The 18,507-nt window shown below is 44.7% G+C and overlaps 1 protein-coding gene across 2 annotated transcripts in view; it reads left to right on the forward strand.

The window, feature by feature from the left end:
* LOC118391522 (chondroitin sulfate N-acetylgalactosaminyltransferase 1-like) overlaps positions 1–18,507 on the forward strand; it is a 50,556-nt gene that overhangs the window by 8,063 nt on the left and 23,986 nt on the right. For both annotated transcript variants that reach the window (XM_035783009.2, XM_052458352.1), the window contains exon 2: positions 13,221–14,549. In XM_035783009.2, coding sequence (XP_035638902.2) covers positions 13,814–14,549 — 736 coding nt within the window. In that variant the 5' untranslated portion in view covers positions 13,221–13,813. The remainder of the gene's footprint in view (positions 1–13,220; positions 14,550–18,507) is intronic.

Here is an 18,507-nt window from a genome sequence, read left to right on the forward strand (position 1 = left end):
CCTACAGACAGCATGGAGTAGCCTACAGACAACATGGAGTAACCTACAGACAGCATGGAGTAGTCTACAGACAACATGGAGTAACCTACGGACAGCATGGAGTTATCTACAGACAGCATGGAGTAACCAACAGACAACATGGAGTAACCTACGGACAGCATGGAGTTATCTACAGACAGCATGGAGTTATCTACAGACAGCATGGAGTAACCTACAGACAGCATGGAGTAACCTACAGACAGCATGGAGTAACCTACAGACAGTATGGAGTAACCTACAGACAGCATGGAGTAACCTACAGATAGCATGGAGTAGTCTACAGACAGCATGGAGTAGTCTACAGACAGCATGGAGTAACCTACAGACAGCATGGAGTCGTCTACAGACAGCATGGAGTAGTCTACAGACAGCATAGAGTAACCTACAGACAGCATGAAGAACCTACAGACAGCATGAAGTAGTCTACAGGAAGCATGGAGTAGTCTACAGACAGCATGGAGTAGTCTACAGACAGCATGGAGTAGTCTACAAACTGCATGGAGTAGTCTACAGACAGCATGGAGTAGTCTACAGACAGCATGGAGTAGTCTACAGACAGCATGGAATAGTCTACAAACTGCATGGAGTAGTCACAGACAGCATGGAGTGGTCTACAGACAGCATGGAGTAGTCTACAGACAGCATGGAATAGTCTACAAACTGCATGTAGTAGTCTACAATCTTCACGGAGTAGTCTACAGACAGCATGGAGTAGTCTACAGACAGCATGGAGTAGTCTACAGACTGCATGGAGTAGTCTACAGACTGCACAGAGTAACGTACAGAGACATCTTAGCACACCAACAACACCTCAGAACCACAGGTGAGAATGCCACAAAATCCAACTTCAAATACTTCACACTTCACAAAGATACTGTCTTCTGCAGAGAAGAAACAGAAGGCTGTCAGAGGCCCTTTCCACACCCTCCCCACCTCCACACCCTCCCCACCTCCCACCTCCCCACCTCCACACCCTCCCCACCTCCCCACCTCCACACCCCTCCCCACCTCCACACCCTCCCCACCTCCCCACCTCCACACCCTCCCCACCTCCCCACCTCCACACCCTCCCCACCTCCCCACCTCCCCACCTCCACACCCTCCCCACCTCCCCACCTCCACACCCTCCCCACCTCCCCACCTCCACACCCTCCCCACCTCCCCACCTCCCCACCTCCACACCCTCCCCACCTCCCCACCTCCACACCCTCCCCACCTCCCCACCTCCCCACCTCCACACCCTCCCCACCTCCCCCACCTCCACACCCTCCCCACCTCCCCACCTCCACACCCTCCCCACCACACCCTCCCCACCCTCCCCACCTCCACACCCTCCCCACCTCCACACCTTCCCCACCTCCCCACCCTCTCCACCTCCACACCCTCCCCACCCTCCCCACCTCCCCACCTCCACACCCTCCCCACCTCCACACCCTCCCCACCACCACACCTTCCCCACCTCCCCACCCTCTCCACCTCCACACCCTCCCCACATCCACACCCTCCCCACCTCCACACCCTCCCCACCTCCCCACCTCCCCACCTCCACACCCCCCCCACCTCCAAACCCTCCCCACCTCCACACCCTCCCCACCTCCCACCCTCCCACCTCCCCACCTCCACACCCTCCCACCTCCACACCCTCCCCACCTCCCCACCTCCCACCTCCCCACCTCCACACCCTCCCCACCTCCACACCTCCACACCTCCCCACCTCCACACCCTCCCCACCTCCCCACCTCCACACCCTCCCCACCTCCACCTCCACAACCTCCCCACCTTCCCCACCTCCCCACCCTCCACACCCTCCCCACCTCCACACCCTCCCCACCTCCCCAACCTCCCCACCTTCCCCACCTCCCCACCCTCCACACCCTCCCCACCTCCACACCCTCCCCACCTCCACACCCTCCCCCACCTCCCCACCTTCCCCACCTCCCCACCCTCCCCACCTCCACACCCTCCCCACCTCCACACCCTCCCCACCTCCCCACCTTCCCCACCTCCACACCCTCCCCACCTCCACACCCTCCCCACCTCCCCACCTTCCCCACCTCCACACCCTCCCCACCACCCCACCTCCACACCCTCCCCACCTCCCCACCTTCACACCCTCCCCACCTCCACACCCTCCCCACCTCCCCACCCTCCCCACCTCCACACCCTCCCCACCTCCCCACCCTCCCCACCCTCCCCACCTCCCCACCCTCCCCACCTCCACACCCTCCCCACCCTCCCCACCTCCACACCCTCCCCACCTCCCCACCCTCCCCACCTCCCCACCTCCACACCCTCCCCACCCTCCCCACCTCCACACCCTCCCCACCCTCCCCACCTCCCCACCTCCCCCCACCCTCCCCACCTCCCCACCTCCACACCCTCCCCACCTCCACACCCTCCCCACCTCCACACCCTCCCCACCTCCCCACCCTCCCCACCTTCCCCACCTCCCCACCCTCCCCACCTTCCCCACCTCCGCACCTCCACACCCTCCCCACCTTCCCCACCTCCACACCCTCCCCACCTCCCCACCCTCCCCACCTCCACACCCTCCCCACCTTGTTCCTCCCCCCACCTCCCCACCTCCCCACCCTCCCCACCTCCCCACCCTCCCCACCTCCCCACCTTCCCCACCCTCCCCACCTCCCCACCCTCCCCACCCTCCCCACCTTCCCCACCCTCCCCACCTCCCCACCTTCCCACCTTCCCACCCTCCCCACCTTCCCCACCTCCCCACCTTGTTCCTCCCACCCTCCCCACCTCCCCACCCTCCCCACCTCCCCACCTTCCCCACCCTCCCCACCTCCCCACCTTCCCCACCCTCCCCACCTCCCCACCTTCCCACCCTCCCCACCTTCCCCACCTCCCCACCTTGTTCCTCCCACCCTCCCCACCTCCCCACCCTCCCCACCTCCCCACCTCCCCACCCTCCCCACCCTCCCCACCTCCCCACCTTCCCCACCTTGTTCCTTCCCATCTCATCTCTGTTTGACAAGGACATGTTATTTCCCCAGGATAACTGTGACTGCTGTCTGGGAATGGGCCAGAAATGGGTCAGTATTTAGAATAAATGATACCCTGCGAACCATCTGTCGTCCCCCTACACAGACACAGACACAGACACAGACACAGACACAGACACAGACACAGACACACATCCCTTCTCCTCCCACTCACAGTACACAGTGCACAGCCCCATGCCACTCAGCCACCCTGTAGCCAGCAAGCCTTTCTCACAGGGGTAGTCGTTTCCATGTCACAACCAGTTGCTACTCAGAGATTAACACAAGCGGTGTCCCCCTCTGATCATCACCCGCCCGGCTCGTCACCTCAGCTCTGTCTCTTTTCTGTCACTCCCTCTTCTGCAAGTCCTCTGAAAGAGGAAATACACTACTTATCATAGCTTAGTCAGATCAGAATATGTTTTATCCAGTCGGTGCCCTTCTGGTTCTTTTTTTCCTTCTACATTTGTATACAAGTGTTTATAAACACTATTTGCATATTGATCACGTCATGATTCCTATTTAGCAAATGCTTAAACAAAGATTCCGTATAAACATTTGTAAGGTAGGATGGATTAAATCTATCTCTACTGCTTCAAAGGAACAAACTAATCCCTCTTAGTTATACGAACACAGGAAGACCGTCAGAAACATTAGCCAGTAACAGCAGTAACAGCAGTAACAGCAAGACAGAACCCACAGTCGTACGTAACTATTCGTACACAACACCATTAGTCAGAGATGACAGGAACATGGCTAAACTCCTCTAAACTGTAACACCACAGTTTAATACTTCCCTCTGTATTGGAGAGGCTATGACATCACCGCTGAGATGAGACCTGCCAGAAAGTAATAAGGCACATCATTTCCTGACTGCAATACAGTGGCAGTTTGTTGCACTTCAGACCCAAAATTAAGACAAGACTTGAAGGTTTGCTCAACTTATTCACAAAGCGTCTCAGAGTAGGAGTGCTGATCTAGGGTCAATTTTGCCCTTAATATCATAATGAATAATGTGGAACTGATCCTGGATCAGTAGCCCTACTCTGATTTAAGTCCGAACTGTAATTCGGCCACTCAGGAACATTCACTGTCTTCTTGGTCAGCAACTCCAGTGTAGATTTGGCCTTGTGCTTTAGGTTATTGTCCTGCTAAAAGGTGAATTGATCTCCCAGTGGAAAGCGGACTGAACAAGGTTTTCCTCTACGATTTTGCCTGTGCTTAGCACCATTCCGTTCCTTTTTTATCCTGAAAAACTCCCCAATCCTTAACGATTACAAACATACCCATAACATGATGCAGCCACCACCATGCTTGAAAATATGGAGAGCGGTACTCAGTGATGTGTTGTGTTGCATTTGCATACAACATAAACCTTTGTATTCAGGACATAAATGTAATTTCTTTGCCACATTTTTTGCAGTTTTACTTTAGCTTCCTGGTTTCCACTCTATAATTTAGGTTAGTATTATGGAGTAACTATACTGAACAAACATGTAAATGCAGTATGCAACAATTTCAAAGATTACAGTTCACATAAGAAATCAGTCAATTGAAATAAATTAATTATGCAGTAATCTATAGATTTCACATGAGTGGAAATACAGATATGCATCTGTTGGTCATAGATATCTTTAAAAAAGGTAGATGTGTGGATCAGAAACCCAGTCAGTATCTGCTGTGACCACCATTTTCCTCATGCAGAACAACACATCTGCTTTGCATAGAGTTGATCAGGCTGTTGATTGTGGCCTGTGGAATGTTGTCCCACTCCTCTACAATGGCTGAGCAATGTTGCTGGATGTTGGTGGGAACTGAAACACGCTGTGCCACAAGTTGAGGGTGCATGCAATTGGCATGCTGACTGAAGGAATGTCGACCAGAGCTCTTGCCAGAGAATTTAATGTTAACCTCTCTACCAAACTTACTGCTTGACTGAGGGACCTTACAGATAATTGTATGTGTGGGGTACAGAGATGAGGTAGTCAATCAAAAACCATGTTAATTTACCATGCAACTTATGTGACTTGTTAAGCACATGTTACTCCTGAAGTTATTTAGGCTTGCCATAAAAAAATATAATATATACATACAGTACCAGTCAAAAGTTTGAACACACCTACTTATTCCAGGGTTTTTCATTATTTTGTATTTTTTTCTACATTGTAGAATAATAGTGAACACAATTCAAAACTATGAAATAACACATATGTAATTATGTAGTAACCAAAAAAGTGTTAAACATTTGAGATTCTTCAAAGTAGCCACCCTTTGCCTTGATGACAGCTTTTCACACTCTTGGCATTCTCTCAACCAGCTTCATGAGGTAGTCACCTGGAATGCATTTCAATTTACAGGTAGGTGTGCTTTCTTAAAAGTTCATTTATAGAATTTATTTTCTTCTTAATGCGTTTGAGCAAATCAGTTGTGTTGTGACAAGATATGGGTGGTATACAGAAGATAACCCTATTTGGTAAAAGACCAAATCCATATTATGGCAAGAACAGCTCAAATAAGCAAAGAGAAACGACAGTCCATCATTACTTTAAGACATGAAGGTCACTCAATCCGGAACATTTCAAGAACTTTGAAAGTTTCTTCAAGTGCAGCCGCAAAAACCATCAAGCACTATGATGAAACTGGCTCTCATGAGGACTGTCATAGGAAAGGAAGACCCAGAGTTACTTCTGTTGCAGAGGATAAGTTCATTAGAGTTAACTGCACCTCAGATTGGTATGTAAACAACTATGAAAAATATGGTAAAATCTTGGTAAATAGTGTGGTCTACAGCTTATCATGAGATACTCTTCCTCAGACTAACAAAACCTTGAGACTTCCTTAGATTTTATGTACCAGCTGTTTTTTACAAATATGCATAGGCCACCGCCCCTTGTCTTACCAGAGACCGCTGTTCTGTCCTGCAGAAAAAGCTTAAAACCCGCCAGCTGTATGTTAATCATGTTCTCGTTCAACCACGATTCGGAGATATTACAGTTTTTAATGTCCTGTTGGTAGGATATACGTGCTCGTAGTTCGTCTATTTTATTATCGATTGATTGTACGTTGACTAATAGGACCGATGGTAAAGGTAAGTTACCCTCTTGGTGATGGAACCTTACAAGGCACCCGGAGCGTCGTCCACGATGCCTCCGTCTTTTCCTCCTGTGAATGACGGGGATGAGGGCCTTGTAGGGTGTCTGGAGTAAATCCTTCCCATCCAACTCATTGAAGAGGAGAAATTCCTCCATTACAGGGTGAGTAATCGCTGCCCTGATATCAAGAAGCTATTTTCGGGCATAAGACAAGGTAGCAGAAACATGATGTACAAAATAAGTTACAAATAACACAAAAAAACATACACAATAACACAATTGGTTACGGGATCGTAAAACGGCGCCCATCTCCTTCGGCTCCATTATTGGGTATTAGGTGTAGGCAAGTGACCCATAATCTCAATTTAATCCATTTTGAATTCAGGCTGTAAACCAACAAATTGTGGAAAAAGTCAAGAGGTGTGTATACTTTCTGAAGGCACTGTCTATAGTAGCAAAGTTATTGTTACTCATTGTGTATTTATTCCTTGTTTTAATGTTAGTCTACACATGTTGTTCACGAAGCATGTGACAAATACAATTTGATTTGATTCAAAATGTGTTGTTTTACGGCGCCCCTGGAGCAAATTAGGGTAGTATATGGGGCTTTGGTGACACAGATCACTGCACCTATACATAGCCCATCTGTAAACAGCCCATCCAACTACCTCATCCCCATACTGTATTTATTTATTTATCTTTCTCCTTTGCACCCCATTATCTCTACTTGCACATTCATCTTCTGCACATCTACCATTCCAGTGTTTAATTGCTATATTGTAATTACTTTGCCACCATGGCCTATGTATTGCCTTAATTCCCTTATCTTACCTCATTTTCACTTACTATATATAGACTTTTTCTTTTCTTTTTTTTCTACTGAATTATTAACTGTATGTTTTGTTTATATGTCTACGTATATGTAGGTCTATGGTGGCCTGAATTGGTTCCCAATCAGAGACAGCTGTTTATCGTTGTCTCTGATTTGGGATCCTATTTAGGTTGCCATTTTGGTATTGTGGGTTATTGTCTATGTGTAGTTGCATGTCAGGACTGGTTTTATAGCTTCACGTTAGTTTGTTTAGTGTTCTTCGTTTAAATAAAGAAGAATGTATTCATATCACGCTGCACCTTGGTCTCCTCGTTATGACGAACGTGACAGCTATGCTTTATTTTGGCCAGGTCGCAGTTGCAAATGAGAACTTGTTCTCAACTAGCCAACCTGGTTAAATAAAGGTGAAATACAATTTATTAATTAAAATACAGCAAAGCAATGCGACACAAACAACAACACAGAGTTACATATGGAATAAACAAAACATACAGTAAATAACACAATAGAAAAAAAGTCTATGTGTGTGCAAATGAGGTAAGATTAGGGAGGTAAAGGCAATAAATAGGCCATAGTGGCGAAATAATGACAATTTAGCAATTAAACACTGGAGTGATAGAGACTGGAGTGATAGATGTGCAGAAGCTGAATGTGAAAGTAGAGAAAATAAAATAATAAATAAATAACCATATGGGGATGAGGTAGTTGGATGGGCTATTTACACATAGGCTATGTACAAGTGCAGTGATCTGTGATCTGCTCTGACAGCTGGTGCTTAAAGTTAGTAAGGGAGATATGAGTCTCCAGCTTAGGTGATTTTTGCAATTCGTCCCAGTCATTGGCAGCATAGAACTGGAAGGAAAGGTGGCCAAATGAAGAATTGTGCTATGGGTGGGTGTGTGCTACGGGTCATGTACAGTATATAATAGTCAAGCACAGTATATACTAGTCATATAGTAGTCATGTACAGTATATAATAGTCATATAGTATATACTCGTCATATAGCAGTCATGTAAATGGTCTGGTTTATAAAGAATTATATACTGGTTTATACATCTGGTTTATTAATTATCTATCAAATCGTACACAATGTGTAATGGCAATGGTTGTAAATCTGAGTCCATAGAGGTGTGCTTAGGTGTTCCGCAAGGTTCTATTTTGGGCCCACTGTTGTTCATTTTGTATATCAACAACATTGGGGATCTTATTGAAAGAGCGGATGTTCATTTTTATGCAGACGATACTGTTCTTTATTCAAGTGGTAGGAGTTTATCTTCAGCTTTTGAAAATGCCCAAAGAGCATTTAACGTCATACAACAGAATCTGTATGATTTAAAGCTGGATCTAAATTTGGGTAAAACAAAATGCATGGTATTTTCAAATGCCAGGCATGTTACTAATCATGCCATTGCTACATTGGCTGGACATACTATAGAGCAAGATAAAGTGTACTAATATTTGTGTGTGTGTGTTGATGATACGCTGAGCTTCACTGTGCATGTAGAGAACTTGATAAGGAAGCTCAAGCTGAAAATAGGATTTTATTACCGGCATAAGGCTTGTTTTTCTTTGGAGGCCATGAAGGAGCTGGTACAATGCACATTACTGGCAGTTTTAGATTTTAGTGATGTTATATATACGCAGGTCTCAACCACTACCCTGAGAGCACTTGATTCAGTGTACCATGCAGCCCTCAGGTTCATTACAAATCAAAAATGTCTAACGTCTAATGTCTATCATTGTGATCTCTAGCACTGTTGTTGGCTGGATGTCATTGACCTTGCGTAGGCTTAATCACTGGTATACACTGATTTATAAGGCTATATTGGATAAAAATGCCATTTTCTCTATGTTCTTTTTTAGTCAGGTCAGTAAAGAAATATAAATTTGCTTCTAAAAGTACCAAAAATTAGAACAGGTCATAATAGTAGAAATAGGTCTATTTACTTAGCTCCGTGGTCCTGGAATTCTCTTATGAACATTTGAAATTTGATGATCTAGTTTCGTTGGTGGAGTTTAAACACTTGATCAATGTATACTGTATATCATAGAAGAGTGTAATTGTCTTTAGGACAGCTGTTTTTAGTCAAGACTTTGGTGTTTTTAACGTAATATGTAATAGTTGTAATGTATATGTGTTTATAGTGTTGTTTAATGTTGTGTTAGTGTATGTAAGTTGTTTTGTCTGAAATGTTGTTCCCTTTACTGCAATTGGACCAGGTCTCTCTTGGAAAAGAGAAAATGAGAAAACCTGTAAAAAATAAAGGTTAAATAAATAAATAAATGTACAGTATATAACAGTCATGCACAGTATATAATAGTCATATAGTAGTCATGCACAGTATATAATAGTGATGTGCAGTACATAATAGTCATGTATGGCACATAAGTCATTTAGTAGTCATGTACAGTATATAATAGTCATATAGTATATACTAGTCATATAATAGTCATGTACAGTATATAAAATAGTCATGTACAGTATATAAAATAGTCATATAGTAGTCATGTACAGTTCATAATTCTCATATAGTAGTCATGTACAGTATATAATAGTCATATAGTATATACTAGTCTATACTTGGTATATACTTGGTTTAAGCTAGCAGAGCAGCCCAAGCATCTCTTTCCTAAGATGTTGGTTTGAGCTAGCAGAGCAGCCCAGGCATCTCTTTCCTAAGATGTTGGTTTGAGCTAGCAGAGCAGCCTAGCAGAGCAGCCCAGGCATATGTCGGTTTTCCTAAGATGTTGGTTTGAGCTAGCAGAGCAGCCCAGGCATATATTTCCTAAGATGTTGGTTTGAGCCCAGAGCAGCCCAGGCATCTCTAAGATGTTCCTAAGATGTATCCACCCTGGCAGAGCAGCCCAGGCATCTCTTTCCTAAGATGTTGGTTTGAGCTAGCAGAGCAGCCCAGGCATCTCTTTCCTAAGATGTTGGTTCCCCTAGCAGAGCTCCAGGCATCTCTTTCCTAAGATGTTGGTTTGAGCCAGAGCAGCCCAGGCATATATTTCCTAAGATGTTGGTTTGAGCTAGCAGAGCCCCAGGCATCTCTTTCCTAAGATGTTGGTTTGAGCTAGCAGAGCAGCCCAGGCATATATTTCCTAAGATGTCGGTTTGAGCTAGCAGAGCAGCCCAGGCATCTCTTTCCTAAGATGTTGGTTTGAGCTAGCCCCAGGCATATCCTAAGATGTTGGTTTGAGCTAGCATCTCCTAAGATGTCGGTTTGAGCTAGCAGAGCAGCCCAGGCATCCTTTCCTAAGATGTTGGTTTGAGCTAGCAGAGCAGCCCAGGCATCTCTTTCCTAAGATGTTGGTTTGAGCTAGCAGAGCAGCCCAGGCATGTCTTTCCTAAGATGTTGGTTTGAGCTAGCAGAGCACCCAGGCATCTCTTTCCTAAGATGTCGGTTTGAGCTAGCAGAGCAGTCCAGGCATCTCTTTCCTAAGATGTCGGTTTGAGCTAGCAGAGCAGCCCAGGCATCTCTTTCCTAAGATGTTGGTTTGAGCTAGCAGAGCCCTGGCAGCACAGCTCCTAAATACAGTCCAGTATTCAGTGCTGACATAACTGATCCTTTCATTAGAAGCAGACTGCACCAAGCCTATAAAAGAGCTAATTGTGTGGTGATTTAACAGAGAGACACACATACAGTCACACTAGCTAACAGACTAACTGATTGATTTGATTTGACTAGCGAACACACTACCTACATTTACAAACACACATGGGTACGTGTGTCCATCGTGCACAGCACACACAGGTATGGAAACAGAGGCCTACAGACAAGCAGTTTTTTTTCTGTCTCTGTCCATACAGTTGTCATGACGTTGGCCTGTGGGTGAGGTTTATGATCCCCTCCATAAATACCTTTCTCCCTTTCCTCTCTCTTGACTCTACAGAAGGACTCTTGAATAGCCTTTGTTAAACATAGAGAGTCTGGGAACATCAAACGGTGAGGGGAAAGGAACCATATTTCGGTAATCCAACCAGTTGAAAATATGCGTTGGTACTTAATGAATATGATGCCAGATCAGTTGGCGTCTGAGACATTCTTACTAATGATAGGATGACATAAAGTGTATCTTGGAAAGTCTACACATAATCGTTAACAGATTCACATGGAATTGTTGTGCAATTTAAATGTTTAAATATGAAACTATTTATGAAAAGATGAAATGTAATTTTAGCTTCCAAATGAGAGATTTGGGTTTTCATAAGGTTAAAGCTCTGCTCACCCGCCCATGTAAAGAGACATTGGTTATAAACTATGAAACATACCCTTCTCTCCCCTTCTATATAAAGCCCTTGACGAAAATGTAACTTTCTGTTCCGAGGATGTTAGGGTGATAGTCCTACGTTAAAAGGGCTCAGATAATAAGCTGTTCCAAGGACATGTAGACTTGAGATCCCCACATTGAAAGGACAAAGACCACCTACAGAACTAAGCCAACCTTAGAGAATCTAAAGAAATTAGCATTGAATTCCAATGTGAAGGTGATGACCTACATGCCGGAAGGATGAATTTCGACTATACCAACCAGAATATAGCATGAGCATATAGCATGGCAACTTATATGAACTTTGAACTCTTATTCACTAAAGAAGTGCTACCCTCTCCGCCCACTAAACGTTGGCTAGGAGAGGACGGACAGAGTATCCATTCTGCCACGCTCCAGTTCACCACTAGAAAGTTTTCAGAGGACCAGAGATCCATAAAGGGCAAACCGGTCTTCTATCGACGACCAATCGACCGAAGCACAGCTCAGAGTAAATATTTATTGCATTCTCCTTTTTCAAATGGGCGGTAATTTAGAATGCATAAGATACTGTATTTACGATAGTCCAGCTTCTCCCTTTGTTACTCAGTCTTTCCGCTCTTTCACTCAAACCCAACCCCCTTTCCTTTGTGTAACCAGCCGTCATGTCGGCTCTGTCCACCAGGGACATTTTCTTTATGACATAATTTGTAATCAATGTATGATCCATTATGTGTGTATGTAATTCTGTGTGATTAGTTAGGTATTTAGTAAATAAATAATTAAACCAAATTTTGTATTGCTGATTCAACTTGTTAGCCAGGTTTGTGAAGATAACCAAGAATTTACAACTTTCAAATGAGACTAAGGTGAGGATTAAATATTGACTGCTATTGATGTAAAAGATTACTAGGTCCTTAAGAGTTTATTCAGAAGATAACAGCTCTATAAACATTTTGCGGTGCCCCGACTTTCTAGTTAATTATCTACCTGATTAGCTTAATCATGTAATATTAATTACAGAGAAATTATTTTATAGAATAGCATGTCATATCACTTAATCCAGTTTAGCCAAAGACACGACACAGTCTTAATCTGATTAAGGAAATGTGCTTGTGAATGAGAAAGGGGAAGGAAAAAAAGGTAGGAGAGAGGAGAGTTTGTGTAGGTGAGTAAATGCCCTATTTTCTCGCTTTTCTTGTTTTGTGTTTATACTTCCACCGATAATTATATTCCACAGTACGAGGACAGGACAGATAGACATGTCCACACATGGCTTCAAACCATACTGTTTCCAGAATAGCCCCCATAGTGTCACACTGTCACCACTGACAACAATGGCCGTGTTCAAGAGGATCAAAACCACAATGTATCATGGGTAAATTGTGACTGGCTGACTGATCTACAAATAATAATGAGTCGTTATTTATGATGGAAGGTGATTTGTAGATCAGTCAGTCGGCAGTCGCCTGCAGTTGTTTTAATGCTCTCGAACACGCCATTGTTATTCAGCAGTTAAAGGGACTGGGAAATGCTCTGCTTGGCAATGTCACCAGGTAGAAACCCACACTTTTAGCTCATATTAAAATAAACATTTCAAAATTGTGTGGCGTGTTTTCTAATCAGAGTTAGATATTGAAACTATTTTCTGTCCCTATCTCCTCATACAATAGACTTCAGGTTTAAGCCCTCCTCAAGCCCTCGAGGGTTCGGAAAATGTTTACCCTCTGTGCAAATAACACCTCAAAGATTTATACCACAGCAGGATGGAGAGATTTACCACAAAGTGAAGCTCTTCAGGCTATCTCATATACCAAGGCATATATGTCTAGATGAAAGTGATTGAGGAAATGTATAATGATGGTGATGATGATATCATACACTCAAAAACCTTAACTGTACATTAACACCAACTGAGTTCTCTCTCTCTCTCTCTCTCTCTCTCTCTCTCTCTCTCTCTCTCTCTCTCTCTCTCTCTCTCTCTCTCTCTCTCTCTCTCTCAGGCGACTCATGGAAGTACACATCTAGAAAATAGTTGTGAATTCACCTTCTTCTGGAGAATGTGGTTTCCCCTCTGACAAAAAAATGTGTCATCATCCCTAAACATGAGACCAGTGGAACATAGGGCAAGTCAAAGAGAGACAGACATTCTCTCAGGGGTCTGTAATGGAACCTCAGCATCAGACAGGAAGGAAAGAACAAGGTGAACAGAGAAATTAGTGGGACCACATGTGATGTGACTCACTGATGAAAAGCGTCTGCTACCAATGACTGGATCAGAAATAGAAGTAGCCAGGTTCTGGACCCTGTTGAGCATTCCTGGGCCTCATCCAGGGGAGAAGGCGGCGTGGCCAATGGGCCTCACCCTTGACCACAGACATACGGATAAAGAACCCAGACATTGGTATAAGCAATGTACAATGAGACAAATAATGAGCAAAGTTATCATTCTGGCTGATCTTCTCTGGTTAGTCAGACATTATTAACAATCACACAGACAATTCCATTCTAGTGGACGGTGAGACTGTATTCACCGCTGGAGGGTAAGGTGTGTCCAGTTGTGTGTGTTTCCCTGGGTCCTCTGGTTGATAGCGAGATGCTGCGGAGGGGTCTGCTGGCCTGGGTGTCCCGTGTGGGCGTTCTGCTGGTCCTAGTGTGCTGCTCTCTGTCCCTCCTCTACGTCATGACCTGCAGCCCCCACTCCGAGGACAACCTGGTGAGCCATGCCCTGCCACGCCCCGGGATGGGGGTTGGGGTAGGAGGGGCAGCAGGGGGCACGGGGGCGGCTCAGAGCGGACCCACTGGGCGGAATGGATATCAAGCCATGCTTGCAGAGCGCGAGGAGCAACACAAGTTCCACATCACTAGTTTAAAGAAACAAATCACCCAGCTGAAGGAGGCACTACAGGAGCGCAGTGAGCAGCTGAAAGGAGTTCAAGACTCCATGGAGCGGGGGACAGGGGGAGGCCGGGGTGGCCAGTCCCCAGGAGGAGGTATCCTTGGGGAGGGAGGACAAGGGCCAGGGGTCGACAGGAGCCACGCTGACCTTCAGGAGTTCCTCCACAGTCAGCTGGGCCGGGCGGAGGTCCACCAGGGGACTAGACTACCCAGTGAGTATGCCATGGTGCCCTTCGAGAGCTTCACCCTGCAGAGGGTGTACCAGCTGGAGATGGGTCTGACAAGGCACCCTGAGGAGAAGCCTGTGAGGAAGGACCGGAGGGATGAGCTGAGTGAAGCGCTAGAGACAGCCCTGCAGAGTCTCAACACGCCCCGCAACGGAGCAGACAAGGGCCACACCACCAAAGTCTACTCAGCATCAGACTTCATAGAAGGTGAGTCATTAAGCTCAATACCAGAGCCAAACATACAGTATGTATACAGCTATATGTAAATGTATGGCATATCTACAATATATACAGTGCATATATACAGTGCATTCGGAAAGACCCCTTAACATTATAGCCTTATTCTAATACTTATTCAATAACCTGTAATGACAAAAACAGGTTTTTAGACATTTTTGCAAATTTATTACAAATAAAAACTGAAATATCACATTTACGTAAGAATTCAGACCCTTTACTCAGAGATGTTAGATCGGGTTCAAGTCCAGGCTTTGGACGGAAAACTCAAGGACACTGAAAAACATCTACACAGCATGATGCTGCCATCACCACGCTTCACCGTAGTGATGGTGCCAGATTCAGGCCAAAGAGTTCAATCTTGGTTTCATAAGACCAGAGAATATTATTTCTCATGATCTGAGAGTCTTTAGTTGCCTTTTGACAAACTCCAAGCGGCTGTCATGTGCCTTTTTACTGAGGAGTGGCTTCCGTCTGGCCACTCTACCATAAAGGCCTGATTGGTGTGCTGCAGAGATGGTTGTCCTTCTGAAAGGTTCTCCCATCTCCACAGAGGAACTCTGGAGGTCTTTCAGAGTGACCATTGGGTTCTTGGTCACCTCCCTGACCACGGCACTTCTCCTCTGATTGCTCAGTTTGGTCGGGCCACCAGCTCTAGGAAGAGTCTTGGTGGTCCCAAAGTTCTTCCATTTACGAATGATGGAGGCCAATGTGTTCTTGGCGACCTCCACTGCTGCAGAAATGTTTTGGTGTCCTTCCCCAGATCTGTGCCTTGACACAATACTGTCTTGGAGCTCTAAGTACAATTCCTTGAGCTCATTGCTTGGTTTTTACTCTGACTTGCACTGTCAACTGTGAGACCTTATATAGACAGGTATGTGCCTTTCCAAATCATGTCCAATTAATTGAATTTACCACAGGTGGACTCCAAACAAGTTGTAGAAACATCTCAAGGATGATCAATGGATACATGATGCACCTGAGCTCAATTCCGGGTGTCATAGCAAAGGGTCTGAAAAGATATGTAATTAAGGTATTTCTGCTTTTTATTTGTATACAATTTTGAAAAAATTCTATAAACCTGTATTCGCTTTGTCATTATGGGGTATTGTGTGTAGATTGATGAGGGAAAATATTTGTTTAATCTGTTTTATAATAAGGCCGTAAGATAACAACATGTGGAAAAAGGGAAGGGCTCTGAATACTTTCCGAATGCACTGCGTACATTTGAAGTCGGAAGTTTACTTACACTTAGGTTGGAGTCATTAAAACTCGTTTTTCAACCACTCCACACATTTCTTGTTAACAAACTATAGTTCTGAAAGGTTGGTGAGGACATCTACTTTGTGCATGACACAAGTCATTTTCCAACAATTGTTTACAGACAGACTATTTTACTTATAATTCACTGTATCACAATTCCAGTGGGTCAGAAGTTTACATACACTAAGTTGACTGTGCCTTTAAACAGCTTGGAAAATTCCAGAAAACGATGCCATGGCTTTAGAAGCTTCTGGTAGTCTAATTGGCATCATTTTAGTCAATTGGAGGTGTAGCTGTGGATGTATTTCAAGGCCTACCTTCAAACTCAGTGCCTCTTTGTTTGACATCATGGTTAAATCAAAATAAATCAGCCAAGACCTCAGAAAAACATTTGTAGACCTCCACAAGTCTGGTTCATCCTTGGGAGCAATTTCCAAACACCTGAAGGTACCACGTTCATCTGTACAAACATTTTTTATGCAAGTATCAACACCATGGGACCACCCAGCCGTCATACCCCTCAGGAAGGAGACGCGTTCTGTCTCTTAGAGATGAAAATACTTTGGTGCGAAACGTGGAAATCAATCCCAGTACAACAGCAAAGGACCTTGTGAAGATGCTGGAGGAAACAGATACAAAATCATCTATATCCACAGTAAAACGAGTCCTATATTGACATTACTTGAAAGGCCGCTCAACAAGGAAGAAGCCACTGCTCCAAAACCACCATAAAAAAGTCAGATACGGTTTGCAACTGCACATGAGGACAAAGATCATACTTTTTGGAGAAATGTCCTCTGGGCTGATGAAACAAAAATAGAACTGTTTGGCCATAATGACCATCGTTATGTTTGGAGGAAAAAGGGGGAGGCTTGCAAGCCGAAGAACACCATCCCAACTGTAACGCAGGGGGGGGGGGGCAGCATCATGTTGTGGGAGTGCTTTGCTGCAGGAGGGTATGGTGCACTTCACAAAATAGATGGCCTCATGAGTAAGAAACATTTTGTGGATATATTGAAGCAACATTTCAAGATATCAGTCAGGAAGTTAAAGCTTGGTCGCAAATGGGACTTCCAAATGGACAATGACCCCAAGCATACTTCCAAAGTTGTGGTAAAATGGCTTAATGACAACAAAGTCAAGGTATTGGAGTGGCCATCACAAAGCCCTGACCTCAATCCTATAGAACATTTGTGGGCAGAACTGAAATAGCGTGTGCGAGCAATGGAGGCCTACCAACCTGATTCAGTTACACCAGCTCTGTAAGGAGGAATGGACCAAAATTCACCCAACTTATTGTTGGAAGCTTGCTACCCGAAACGTTTGACCCAAGTTAAACGATTTAAAGGCAATGCTACCAAATACTAATTGAGTGTACTTAAACTTCTGACCTACTGGGAATGTGAAGAAAGAAATAAAATCTGAAAGAAATAATTATCTCTACTATTATTCTGACATTTCACATTCTTAAAATAAAGTGGTGATCCTAACTGACCTAAGTCAGGGAACTTTTACTAGGATTAATGTCAGGAATTGAGTTTAAATGGATCTGGCTAAGGTGTATGTAAACTTCCAACTTCAACTGTACATGGCTTTGCTCCACACTACTTACAATGCATGTCATATCTTCATGGTTGAGTACCTGTTGAACTATTGGATATTGACATGGTTTTAATAAAAATGGAATCAAGTTGAACTATAGAAAACAAACAGCACAACAAAGCCTCATTTCCAACACGTTTCAAACAGGGAAACTCTGTTATTTACAGGATTTTGTTGTTTGATGACGAATGCTGAGAATCAGAGCAAAACAATAGAGGATCCTGCTGCTGGGTGCTGAAGAGCCAAAGCCAGGATATCCGGCTAGTCTAGCATGATCTGCAGTAGGAACGGAGCACGGTTGCTTTCCATTCAGTGTGTAGCATCTCTACAAGCTCAGAGAGGGGGGCTGTTTCCTTTCACAAGCTCAGAGAGAGGAGCTGTTTCCTTTTAAAGGGCAACATCTTTACTGAGGCCACTTCTGACTAATACCTACGTGTACCTGGGAGAGGGAAAGAGTTTGTTTGTGTGTGTGTGTCTGCAAGGCCTTATACTCGACATGGGCATCCTGAAAATATAGTGAAAACATAATTTCAGCCAGGAGTGTTTACGTACCTCTTCCTTGAAAGACCTGTTTAGGTATCTGCTATTAAACACTCCGATAGGAAATATGTTTCCACCCTGTAGATAACCAATTTGCTAATTATACAAAAACTAGTCTGTCGTTGGCCGTGTGTGCAGCAAGTAGCAAACAACAACCATTGTTCAACAACAAAGATGAAAGCAGGCGTGTAGGCTAGTTAATGAACTGTGTAGGCTAGTTAATGAACTGTGTAGGCTAGTTAATGAAATGTGTAGGCTAGTTAATGAACTGTGTAGGCTAGTTAATGAACCGCTTAGGCTAGTTAATGAAATGTGTAGGCTAGTTAATGAACTGTGTAGGCTAGTTAATGAACCATGTATGCTAGTTAATGAACCGCTTAGGCTAGTTAATGAACTGTGTATGCTAGTTAATGAACCATGTATGCTAGTTAATGAACCGCTTAGGCTAGTTAATGAACTGTGTATGCTAGTTAATGAACCGCGTAGGCTAGTTAATGAACTGTGTAGGCTAGTTAATGAACCG

The sequence above is a fragment of the Oncorhynchus keta genome, chromosome 12 (genome assembly GCF_023373465.1).
Source record: "Oncorhynchus keta strain PuntledgeMale-10-30-2019 chromosome 12, Oket_V2, whole genome shotgun sequence".
NCBI lineage: Eukaryota > Metazoa > Chordata > Actinopteri > Salmoniformes > Salmonidae > Oncorhynchus > Oncorhynchus keta.